This window comes from Protomyctophum bolini (genome assembly GCF_963924005.1).
Source record: "Protomyctophum bolini genome assembly, chromosome: 16".
Classification (NCBI taxonomy): domain Eukaryota; kingdom Metazoa; phylum Chordata; class Actinopteri; order Myctophiformes; family Myctophidae; genus Protomyctophum; species Protomyctophum bolini.
The window spans coordinates 21,991,208-22,004,300 of NC_137877.1; the positions used below are offsets into that span (position 1 = coordinate 21,991,208).

Here is a 13,093-nt window from a genome sequence, read left to right on the forward strand (position 1 = left end):
TTTGGTCATTTTGAATTCCCCATAGATGATAGGTATACGGTAGGTATACGTTTCTGTCCAGTAGAGTAGACACAAATGGCACCATACTATAAAGGCAAAAACAAACTAAAGTTCACAAGAACAGTAATACAAACATGAATGTGGGTGTACAATACGTGTGTGTGTGTGTGTGTGTGTGTGTGTGTGTGTGCGTGCGTGTACTGCAGGCCTTCAGGACAGGGCCCCAGAGGTCAGGGTCCTACTCAGAGGTCAGGGGCCGACACAGAGGTCAGGGTCCTACCCAGAGGTCAGGAACCTACCCACAAACAGCTGGCTGTTGAGCCTCAGGCGGAGGTGTCCGTCAGACGGAGCGTCCAGGAAGCGCAGGGGCAGCTGGTCCACCTGCAGCGAGGCCTCCTTCACGTTGCGCTCGGCCCTCACGTAGTGCCACTGTCTGTCGTTCAGCGGCAAGTGGGACTTGACGGCCAGGACCACCGGTCCGTTCCCCACGTCAAAGGAGAAGGTCACCACCGAGGGAGCTGGGAGGGGCGGGGGGGACGGTTGAGGGGGCCACAGAGATGACAGTCAGTGAAGGGACTGAGCCATCCATCACCCGATGACAGACAATGCACTGTTGTGCTTGTTTTGTACATACGACATGACAGTGGTTTTCAACCCTATTTCAAGGCCCGTTATTGATTCGCCATTTGAGCCACGGACGACCATTTGATGACATTTAGCCCCTCAGACCAAAACGAAAGAATATTTTGTTGTTGTTTGTCTACAATTCCATGCTTTTGGCAAACAATCAAAATGTCTGAACATAAACATAAAACATATTAACGTTGTTGACTCCTGGTTTAAGTTGTTAAATGTATTTGGGGCTTGAGCTTCAGCCGCTCGCCAGACGGAGGCCAGTGCTCTCAGAAAGGACCCATGCAGGTGACTGGAACACAATCGACCCCCAGTGGGGGACCACTCAGCCCACTTGGTGAGAACGGACTACAGCCCCTAATATTAAGTTTGGCAAAAAACTGTTTCAACGACAGAGCCCTGCCACCAACTTCCGCCGTTCGAGTTACGTCTAATAGTAAATCGGTTCTCCTCAGCAATCATAATGAGATTGTACACATGTACGCATATTATTATGTGCAGCTGCAGATTGTATGTGTACTCACAACTGAGCTCCACTCTGATGAAGTCCTTGAGGCCCAGGTTCTCCAGGAACACTCCTGAGGGGGAGCTGGTCTTGAAGTAGAAGGAGATGTCAGAGCCCAGCTCAGCCTGCAGGGTGGGGAAGTGCAGGTAGGAGGACTCCTGGTAGAAGGAGGCAGCGTTCCATATCCACTCTGAAAAAGAGAGACAGATAGCAACCAGGTTATGGCATACAAGCTCAAATGGACGGAGTCCAGAACCAACGTCGATCAACTAAAGTAAGTGGTTCCCAATCTTTGTTTCTTGGAATCTATTTAATTTTAATTTTTTAACAATTTGACTCATAATGTATGTGGGAGTATGTTTTTTGCGCTACATGTTGGAGGTAGTGCAAAATGTTGCACTACCTCCAAACAGGCAAGTCCTCATGCCGTGATCTTCATGGCGGAAGCCAAGTGTTAGTTTACCAATTATAGAGGGTTTTTAGTGGTTTAAATATAAATAGAGTGTGGACTGGTAAGAGAGATTCCATTTCATAGACTTATAAGCAAAAGTATGTTGCAAGAATGAACACAGTTTGTATGTGGAATTTGCCTCAAAGCAGACACCACCAGGAGGGCAAATGAGCAAAAACAACAAAATATTACAAATTCAAAAAGTCCACAAGAATCAGCCTGACATATGCCGGGACAACGCTCCACACGTCCCAAACTCTTCTCCCTTCTGGCTCCAAAACTATGGAATGCACTTCACATTACAATCAGAACTGCAGCCTCACTCCCAATCTTCTGCCGTAGTCTGAAAACCCACCTTTTCAGTCTCCATCATGGCCTGTAGCACTTGCCCCAGCCCCTTAGATAGCATTTCATGTAGACTTAGATAGCATTTTATACAGACTTATAGCATGTTATGTACATGCATGTTAAGTCCAAAGTGCCTTGCAGAGTCCCTAGGCACTTTGGACTTAACATCATGTCCTGTGTTTTCAAAATCAGCACTAGAATTGCATTTTATGTGGTCATAGCACTTTATAGTATAGTTGCGAATGCAGTGAGCACTATCTATGAGACCTAGCAGAACATGTCTGTCTGTCTTTGTGTCTGTCTGTCTGTCTGTCACGCTGTAACACCACCTGCCCGCCACCAGAGGGCGCAGCTGTATCACACAAAAAAAACACACACACACACACACACACACACACACACACACACACACACACACACACACACACACACACACACACACACACACACACACACACACACACATACACACACACAAAAACTTACCGGTAACTTAAAAAACGTAATTATTATTTTTTTAAACGTAAAAAATCTTAAAAAACCCAAAAATGTACGAGCTGCGTTCGCTTCCCGCGTTTGCGTGTCTTACTTGTATAGTATAGTATAGTATAGTATAGTTTATATGTATAGTTTCCTTATATAGATATTCCACTGTTACGTTCTTAGCTTATGCATGTTTCATGATAACTACTTTATATGTATGCGATGTATTGCCATGCTTTTTGTTCTTTTACATTGTAAATTGGACTGTGAAACTTCAGAGTGGACTTTTCTCTTTGTGTTGTGTCTAAAGCCAGGCTCAATAAAGTGCATTTCAAAGTCAAAAGGAAGTATTTGTCCCCTGATAACTGATGGTGACAGCTAGGCCTCTTGGCTCAAAGCAGGGCAAAGCAGAGACACTCCACAAAGCATGGAGAGAGAACAAAATGGGATATCCATCCAAAAGCAAAACAGTGTTTGAACAAATTGGCAGAATGTAAAAACGTTCAGTGTTTTAACCACTTACTGTAGAGACCCTCTATACTAAAACAACAAAGTTGGCACTGCTCATTTACCCGCCGCTACACCACATCTCTTCGCAAATGTAGCAGTTCTATAATAGCAGATCTACAACAAGCTCACAACGGATTGTGCACTTGTAGATCTGCTATTTATTTTTCAGCGACTGTAATATTATATTCACTATTCTGAAAGAGTTTGATTTGTAGATATATATCTACAAATATCTAAATATGTCTGTATAGTTCAGGTTGGAAATATATAGTCTCTGTCGGGTGGAGGTCCAAAACCATTACTTTGTAGCAGATCTACAAGCTCAAAACGCTTTGCTCCGTGCTGCGTTTCCAGCTTTATTGCAGATCTGCTACTTTTGATGCTTTTGTGTGACGCTGCAGGATGATCAAATAGGGCGTTAATTTATGAACAAACACAATACGTTTGAATATGGATGGAGATAAAGAGGTTTCTGTCTTTCAACAGTGATACAGGTATCGAAGTGTGTAGATATCACTGTGTAGCTTTTACATCTGTTATTTTCATCAGTAATCGTACGACTAAGTATAGGGCTTGAGTTGATAACTAGCATTTATCGAAATAAGCAACAAGTAGTGATGCAAGGAAGGGTGGAATACCCCCAGCCTAGTAGCGGAATGGGCTGGATTAGGCTGAATATATTACCAGTGTAGCAGGAGGATTCAATCAGGAGACCAATCAAATGATCACTTTTCATCACCTTTAAGAGCAGCAGTGCACTGCAGCAGCCCAGGGGTGAGCTGGTGATTTCCACAGTCATGAAAGAAAAGCCTTGGAAATTATGTCCTTGGGCGGGACATGCAGATTTATCAAGCAAACAGATATGCGGCACCTCAAACAGGCAATAACCAAGGGCAGATTATAATTTTGGGAGGAAATAATAAATGTAGTTAATACTTGGCGACACTGGTCCTACTGTATATGAAGTGAATTGGTATATGCCCATATATATGAACATCATTCAGTCCTTGTCCCTTCCATATCTAGAAGTGTCATAAATGACGGTAAATCACACCCGCGAGTGTAATGTTGCGAGTATACAGTTACTCTTAAAAAAACATGTAAACTCAATTTCATTATAATATTTGATTTTAAAAGAAAAATCTGGCATTTTTAATGACAGATGTAGCCACTACAACTAGTTTACCACCTGTCCTGTAAAATATGGAATTGTCCTTTATTTGAGAATTAAATGATGAGTCCCAAAATCAACCAATAGGTTGGAGTGGAAGTGGGAGTGGGAAGAGGCTAATCCTTGGCTTGAGGGCGTCAGTGGAGGTGATTACAAAGTGAACTGTAAAGTATGTCGGCGTTTTGTTTTGTTTTATGGCACATGGGGGACTGGTTGACGTCAGACATCATGCATCAGGGGATCAACATTCCAGACAGTTCTTCGTGACTGAAACCTACTTTACTTTACTTTATTGGTTTATTTGGACGGGACAGAGTATATTGGACAGAGTATATTAATGAACATTACAGTACATAACACTAACCACGACAGAAATGAGCTGTCAACCTTTTTTGTTTTATCCTTTTGACAGAATATATACAGTGAAGTATATGTTAATATAAATGGATAAAAAGGTCAGTCAGTCAATCAATCAATCAATCAATCAATCAATCAATCAATCAATCAATCAATCAATCAATCAATCAGTTGTAGCAGTTTCCAGTTGAAAATGAATGTAGACTGGTGCCAGTTGTTCTGCATAATAGTGTTTGAGGGAGGACAATCCTTTATCTCTCTGATTCTGCTTTCTCTGAGGTGCTAATTCGCATTCAATGGAAAACTAGAAAAAGCGCCCTTCTGGGCACAGGTCTCCACCAGGAGGATAGGAGTGTCTGTGATGTTTGGCAATTTTTTTAGGAGTAATATAAACATGGTTTTGTGTTTTTGCAACAATTTACTTCATTTTGTTGAGAAAATGCAGAGCCAGTTCACTCATAGCATCTCAGGATAGAATTCTGGATGAACAGGACATTTGTAGCATTTTGTATGAAATGGGCCACAACTGGGAGATGTGGAAAATGCAGGGATTTTTTTTGCCATGACCTCTAGGGAGTGTGCATACAAAGTTGTACACAGATCGATTCAGTTATAGGTAAAAAAAACTATTGCTGCCGCAATTGTCTCCCCCAACTCTCATTATTTTGAGTATACATTAGAATTTTTTTTGCACAAATCTTCTCTTCTGGGCAGCCGCAGGTCCTTGTCTTGAAAAAGTTTGAGAAGCACGTACTGCCCCAGAAAATGCAACCCTGCAGACGAGCAGAACATAAAGCAAGCTGGTGTGATTTTGCAGACGTCTATCTGTGTGCATCTCGTCTCCGGCAACTAAAGTGAAACGAAAATAGCAATGTACGAGCAGCGCATGCCTCGTTAGATGGTGCCTATAGCCCAGACGGCTAACGGACGGACGGACGGACACACCCACACACCCACACACCCCCACACACACACACACACACACACACACACACACACACACACACACACACACACACTCTTCAACTCCGGAAATTGGCCATGTATACACCTGCCTACACCATTCTACCTGCCACCATTCTAAAATAGGACCATTAAGCTTGAGTTATACTGGCACAGTATAACTCAAGGTACAGTATGACAGTGTTGTGTGCTGAAAGCTGAGATACAATGTCACAAGCTTGTAGATCTGCCATGTTTGGTAAAATGTGGACACCAAGTGTTCCAGAAGTAAACAAATGAGGAATGTATTACGGTATATCTATAATGTATATACTGTATATATTGCGTGGAAAGCTGATATTTTGAACTAAGGAAGAGACTAGAAGAACTTAAGGAAGTATACTACATTTGTTCCATTGATCCAGGCATTAGTTCCATTGATCATTACACTAGAAGGTCTGAAATAAAATCAGCTACATTTGCATGTGCTTAAATTCACATTTAGAATTTTTCAGATGTCAAGATTTTCTGAGATGATAGAATGGTGATGGATGATGATGCTCATGGAAGGGGAACCTTCTGAAAGCTTCATGGGCAAAGATAATTAACTTCAAAATAATACAAAAACGGTCAAAATGACCTCTCAGACCTTCTAGTGTTAAAGTAAACCACGTATCTGATAGTTAAGTGGCCAGATGTGTGGGCCGTGAACGCTTTTGAGAATTTCAAGTGAGCCCTGGTCCAGAAAAGGTTGGGAAGCACTGATATACAGTAAGACACACAACGTGAACAAGTAACATCTGCATAGCATTATTATCTAGCACCCTTGCAGACAGACACACAAAGTCAGATGTACAAGCGGGCTAGCCCCACTTAAAAAAAAGAAGACAACATGAAGTGAAGTGAACTTTCAGACTTTTCAGACAACAGGGTTCACCAAATGGAGTTTTGTCAGCAAAAAGGCCAGAAAATACACATAATTCCGCGGGTATGTCTGCGCAAAGTGTTTTCAATAACGGTTCACCTACTGTCTCCATAACAACGCAGAGGGCCGATGCGGTACACAGCCTGGGAGTCCGTTCGGTTGGTGTCTCCAATCACAATCTGAGTCACCGGTAAGTGATCCTTGTAGGACAGGACTCCAGTGTCATTAGCCCTGTAATAAAAGATGGAGGAGAGAGAAGAAGACTGATGGGAGATTGAAACAATCAGGAAACGTTCTTCTCTCTCTATTTCTCTCTCTCTTGTCCGGACGCAACACTTTGGAAATGTAGTGCGACGTCTGACAGAGTGCTGCAGCATCCAATCTGGGAAGGAAATTGGAAAAGAAGTGGACAATAATACATATCAATGTCACGCGGCTATGCTATTTTGATCCCATCAGAGATAGTGATGGAAGAGCTGGTAAGATAAGAGGACGGGCGGTCGGCCGTTCCATACATGTGTACCGTGTGATGTGTGTGCGAGTGTGAGTGTGTGCGAGTGCGAGTGTGTGTGTGTGTGTGTGTGTGTGTGTGTGTGTGTGTACGTGTGTGTACATGCGTGCATGTATGTGTGTGTCACATTGGCACACGTACAGTACATCATGCCAAACATAATTACTTTACTTAAAGCTGCACATTGTGTGTGTGTGTGTGTGTGTGTGTGTGTGTGTGCAACATTCTTCTTCTACCCCATATTTGAACCCGGTTTGCTGAAAAAATAAATAAATAATATATATATTTTTTTTTCTTTTTCCCCCAGCAAACCGGGTATATATACACTATATAGAGCCGGCCTGCTTGCTAAGGTGATACATTGATTTTACAACACAAGGTTACCAAAGTGCTGCTGTACAAATAAATGTAAATACACTAGTCTAAATAGACTACATAAGCTAAAACGGGCGCACGCGCACAGCCGCACACACACACACACACACACACACACACACACACACACACACACACACACACACACACACACACACACACAGAAGGTAAGAGACACATTAAACAACAAGAGCAGACACATCACCACAGGTATAGAATATAAGACGCAGCAGCGTCAGCAGACAGTGAATCAAAGCAGAGACCATGCAACTCTCAAACTGGATCAAAATATATGGCAAAAAAGTGTGGCTTTAGGCGAGATTTAAAAGTCTCGACGGCGGGGGCCAGTTTGGAAGGGAGGGGAGCTCATTCCATAATTTGGGGGCTACCTCTGGTCTTTAAGCCGACAATTATATGTTTCAACTTGTCAGAAGACCATAATGACCAGTAGAGACTTGCCAAACCATTCAGTGATTTAAAAACACACATTAAAATGTTAAAATCATACCATGTATTAGTGTCGGCGTCACAGTTGCAGAAGTAGTTCATATCCATGCAGTTCTCTTCCAGGCTGCAGGAGCACTGCTGAACTCCAGGCAGGAATCCTCCCCAGTAGGTCCTCCTCTCTCCTCCCTGGTCCACCCACCACGACAGAGGAGTACCGTCTGTAATAACAGTTAATCACATTACAACCTGGTCCACCCATCACATTACAACCTGGTCCACCCATCACATTACAACATGGTCCACCCATCACATTACAACCTGGCCCACCCACTACATTACAACCTGGCAAACCCACTACATTACAACCTGATTCACCCACCATGAAAGAAAAAAGAAAGACATGTCATCTCCGGTTTACTTCTCGTATCTGTGTGATGTATAGGTATTAGGTACAGTATGTATGGCTGCCTTTTCAGGAGACTGGAAGTAGGTTGGGGTCTATTATTTCCAATGGAAGAGTGTGATTCTTTAGACCCTTACGGTGAAATTAATATTGGACAAAGTCGTCACAAGCCACACAATCTTCCCAAGAAAATCTACATTATTATCGACTTTTTTCTGGACTCAGCAACAAACTCTTGTGTGATCTAGCACCAGTAAACATCGGACGTTTGCAAGATCAGGCAGCGCCAACGTATGGTACCATCTGTAGGATTTGTGTACCGATTCTACTCTATGGCTTCGAGACATGGACACTTTCAAAGAAATTAGAGAAACGGTTGGATGGCACTTACTGTACACCCGCCTTCTAATGAGAGCGCAAAATCTGTCTTGGAAGAGGCCTCCTTCGACTAATCTAATATAGGGCAACCTTCCCTGTGTTTCTTCACTAGCCACTGCTACAGAGCTGACAATGAAGTTATATCTTCCCTTCTTCTGTGGAATCCTGCCTCAAAGCAGACCAGAGGTAGAAAACTGTCGTTCCTCGATGTCATTGCTAGGGACACATGCATCAGTAAGCAGGAAATGGGGATGGCAATGAAGGACCGGAAGGTCTGGTGTGGCATTGTGAAATCCATGATCTCGACCGCGGTCGAAAATTGATCTTTAAAAATGTAATATCTTTGTTAAAAGGTGCAGCGGGCCCAGGTGAATCCCATTGGTGCGACGATCCACACGTGCAACGAAAAAGAACACAAACACGCAGCCAGCAGGCAGAGTCGTATCGGATGCCACCGCTAGAATAGTGCCATGGGTAGTGATCAAAGCAGTGTAGTGAGGTGTCCGCTGACGCTCCCGAGGCATGGGTTGTTTGTCAGCCAGGCCCTTAGCCATGTCTGTCAGCCAGGCCTCATTAGCTTCAGCAGGTGGAAAGTGGCCTGCATTTCACTGCTGTGTGTGTGTGTATGTGTGTGTGTGTGTGTGTGTGTGTGTGTGTGTGTGTGTGTGTTTTTTAGGAACCTCAGAAGCAAGAGGCCTCTCCAGCTCCCCCAGTGGTGGAAAGTAACAGCAACAGTAATTTTGAGGTACTTTTACTTCTACTTCTAGCTTGTGCACGCACGCACACACACACACACACACACACACACACACACACACACACACACACACACACACACACACACACACACACACACACACACACACACACACACACACACACACACACACACTGTACAGGAAACTGCAGCAAAGTATGCACAGCGTGCTATAATAGCCAACAATATAGGAAAATAAAATACAGTCTCAAATGACAAATATAAAATGCATCCCAATTCGTCATATAGACATTTCCGCGAACAATAAGCCTTGCTGTGCTAGAAAACAACGGCCAGTTTGTAAAAGACATGAAATAAACTGCTGCACACCGGATCGGAAGAGTTCTCTCTTCTTCACTATAAATTGTCCTTCAAATGAAAGTAACAGTGACAATCACTTGACAGTAATTTTTTCTCGGAATATGAAAGGAATTGTCCTTTATTAATTATTATCCCGAACTCAGCAACAGCACGACCTTGATATTTTGAAATGTAGTGTACACTTTAGGGATGCTTTCATTTGGTGTACACACTTAGCAAAAAATCATTTACTTGCTATTCATTAATGTCAGGATTGTTTGGAGACGGGAAACAATTATAGATTTGGGTTTCCTGGGAGGAAGGCCAGGTTAGTAATTGAAGAACACGGAGGCCGCAAAGCAGCATAGATCTGCATCTGAAATTGACAAGTAAGTGGTGCTGCTGTCTTGTTTTTCCAGTGAAGTTAAAGTCATCTTGGGGGAAATTGGCTATGCTACGTGCTTTAACACGGGGAAATTGGATTATGTGTTTACTGTAAGAGAGGGGGGACGGGTAACACTCGCAAAGCCTTTGTGCCAAGAATAAGGGCTCATCTACGGATAATTATCTTTGCAAAATAACACAAAATAGTTTGACCTCAAAACAAGAAAACTGCTTTCTACTGGAATATATTTGATAAACAATTTGGTAGTTTGCTATTCACAACGTTTTGTTGCTTTTTACACTTTTTTCATGTTATGTCATCTAATTTATCGCCCCGACACATGCATTTGTGTGTTGTTGTCACTGCTGTTGTAGCCTACTGACTCACCTGCCAGTGAGGCAACTTAAATTCTACATACTGTACTTCACTGACTCCCCAAGGATCCGTACTTCTCTTTTGGCCTCTAAACCAAATCCCTTTGCTGAAAACAGCTGATCTACAAGTCAATCATCTACAAGCTGTACAATGTCTTGCGTTGCCCCGCGATCTGTGAGATGGCAGATCTACTGTTTTCGCTGAATGTTCGCCCCCAGAATAGGGACTCAAGGGTTCATGTGGTTAAACGGCAATATACAATGTTACGTGTCCAACTTCCATGTAAACGCTGCATGCCACAGTGAGTAATGACTGGACTTTTACAAGGATGGAGAATGAAGGTATGACCCCATATGCAGCCTAAGGACTTTATTTTTGTCCATTTGACATTCCGGTACAAGGGCTGCCTGCTGGCTCAGCCAGTTAGTGCACGGACCACATGCCCCTGTGAGTTGCAAGGACCCAAGTTTGTATCTGACTCCCGTGACTGGGTGAAAAGAGGGATGGGCAACTATGGGCCCATGCATTTACCCAGTGAACATGTCTACTGGGTGTTTTTCAATGTCATTGGTAATTTACTGTTGGAAGAAATCTAGTCTACTGGGAAATGTGTCTAGCTACATTTTGAATACTGTCATATACCACCAGCCTAGCCCTGCTGGGCTTGGAGGGGTGTGTGCGTGTGCGCGCGTGCATGTGTGTGTAGCTGAAAAATCACAAATGTCTGCATCTGTCTGTCTGGGTGCACTGAATCTTTGGCGTGGGGGGGGGGGGGGGGGGGGGGGGATTGGAAACCTGTTTAAACATGTTTAAAGAAGAAAGAATATAAATAAATAAACCATAAAGTCTGTGGCAGACTGCAGGCAGTTGCTGAAGCATTCAAGTAAACAATGGAAGCAATTATATTTCATATCTGGTGGGCTGAAAATAGCAGAATGTTTTTTTTCTTCTTATTTTAATGATCCTGTTTCTTAGACATACTGTAACATGTTTATTATCATCCACATAAGTGGCATGGCGTTCTCCTCCAAGAGATTTGGAAACATATTTTTTTTCATATTAAGTGATGAGTGTCAATCAATGTTTTCAAAAACATCCTTGGAGCGTACCGTTTATTGCTGCAACGTGTGTTTGTTTACATGGCAGCCTTGGTGAATACGACAACATTGATTCATGTGATTCATGTGTGTTACCTCTAGTGGTCTGTTATTTGATAGAAGTCATTATTGAATAACAGACCACTGAATTCAATGATTTACCAGAATCAAGAATCAGAATCAAGCATTCAACCAGGTCTGTAACTCTCTTATTGCCATATTTCAACTTTTTGTGCTTTTTCGTAAATTAGTAAGTTCTACTTGATCATACTACAGCGACACACAAAAATATAAAAAATAGCAGATTCACAAGCTCAAAAGCAACGTGTTTTGAGCTTGTAGATCTGCTATTTAAAAAAAAGTAACCATATGTGTTTTCCACACGACAAAATCGAACCAAATGGATTTGTACACTCAGTTATCTGGGTCCTTTAAAACGTTTTAGAACCGCTTGCCTATCCATCCATCCATGTACAACCGCTTATCCGTAGTAGGGTAGCGAGGCAACAGCTCCACCAGAGAGCTCCAGACTTCCCTCTCTAGAGCAACATTAGTAACTTCCTCCTAGGAGATCCCGAGGCGTTCCAAGGCCAGTGAGTCGATGTGATTCCTCCAACTGCGACTTGGTCTGCCCCGGGGTCTCCTCCCAGTGGGACATGCCTCGAGGACCTCCCTAGGGAGACGCCTGAGAGGCATCCTAACCAGATGCCCAAACTGAACCACTAAACTGGCTCAGTTCCAAGTGAATAAGCAGCGACTCTACTCAGAGTCTCTCTTGCGTGACTGAACTTCTCACTCTATCCCTAAGTAAATGGAGATGCCAGCCAATAAAATGAAATAAAGGTATCAGTGATAGGGTAGCATATAGAAAGATTCCCACACTCGCCCCAGGTGTTGAAGAGGCGGGACTTCCTGCAGTTGTAAACCACTTCCTGTTGACAGCGCTCTGAGCCAGTGACGACGGCGCGCAGCTGTTCTGGCGAGGCGCTGTAATTGAACCTCATAACGTAAGGCTTCTGGACAGAGGATCCATGGACCTTCACTGGAGCTGTGCTGTTGTGTGTCAGCACTGTCCACACCTTGTCATCTACACACACACACACACACACACACACACACACACAAGTTACACTTCGTGAATACAATGCTATTTTAAACAGGATAGTAAATATATAATAAATCAACACATCTGTGTTGTTGGAGGTGGGTTCCTTCCTCTTCTAGCTGGCTTGCTGTACCAAACTGTGTTTCCTTATGTTGGATTTAATGATGAATTGAGTACTATGGACCACAATGGAAACAAGGGTGCTTTTGGTTCATTATGTACACACTCAGAGTTATGACAGTCATTGAAATTAAAACAAAGTTTGAGAACCACTGATCTACATCACACCCCTTACGGAAGCCAGTCTGAAGCGATGGCAGGGTCTCAGGGCTGTGACACATTGTATGTTTGAATTGCCTCCTTACTCCTTTGACATTATTACTGATATTTATCACTGCAAACTGATGAGAGGCTCATAGCAGATAGCAGAACAGGCTGATGAGGCTCACCAAAATGAGATTCTTTTCTTCGCCTTGTGATTGAAGGGTTGGGTGGTGGAGAGGGGGGCCGTGGGTTGATTAGAATAGGGGGCATAATAATCAATCGTAGGAGGTATTAGTGTGAAATTCTCACTTAATTGCCATCCACTCTGTCAGTGCCGCAATAGAAGTCACTTTTATCAGGATCAAACTAGT

General features: G+C 43.1%; 1 protein-coding gene across 1 annotated transcript in view; it reads right to left on the minus strand.

Moving 5' to 3' along the window:
• The window catches only part of LOC308330806 (contactin-associated protein-like 5), a gene marked incomplete at its 5' end in the record, with an annotated part of 128,416 nt that overhangs the window by 22,652 nt on the left and 92,671 nt on the right, over positions 1 to 13,093 (minus strand). Inside the window, 5 exons of the mRNA XM_080785861.1 lie at positions 300 to 518; positions 1,158 to 1,328; positions 6,429 to 6,556; positions 7,720 to 7,876; positions 12,234 to 12,440. Coding sequence (XP_080641987.1) covers positions 300 to 518; positions 1,158 to 1,328; positions 6,429 to 6,556; positions 7,720 to 7,876; positions 12,234 to 12,440 — 882 coding nt within the window. The remainder of the gene's footprint in view (positions 1 to 299; positions 519 to 1,157; positions 1,329 to 6,428; positions 6,557 to 7,719; positions 7,877 to 12,233; positions 12,441 to 13,093) is intronic.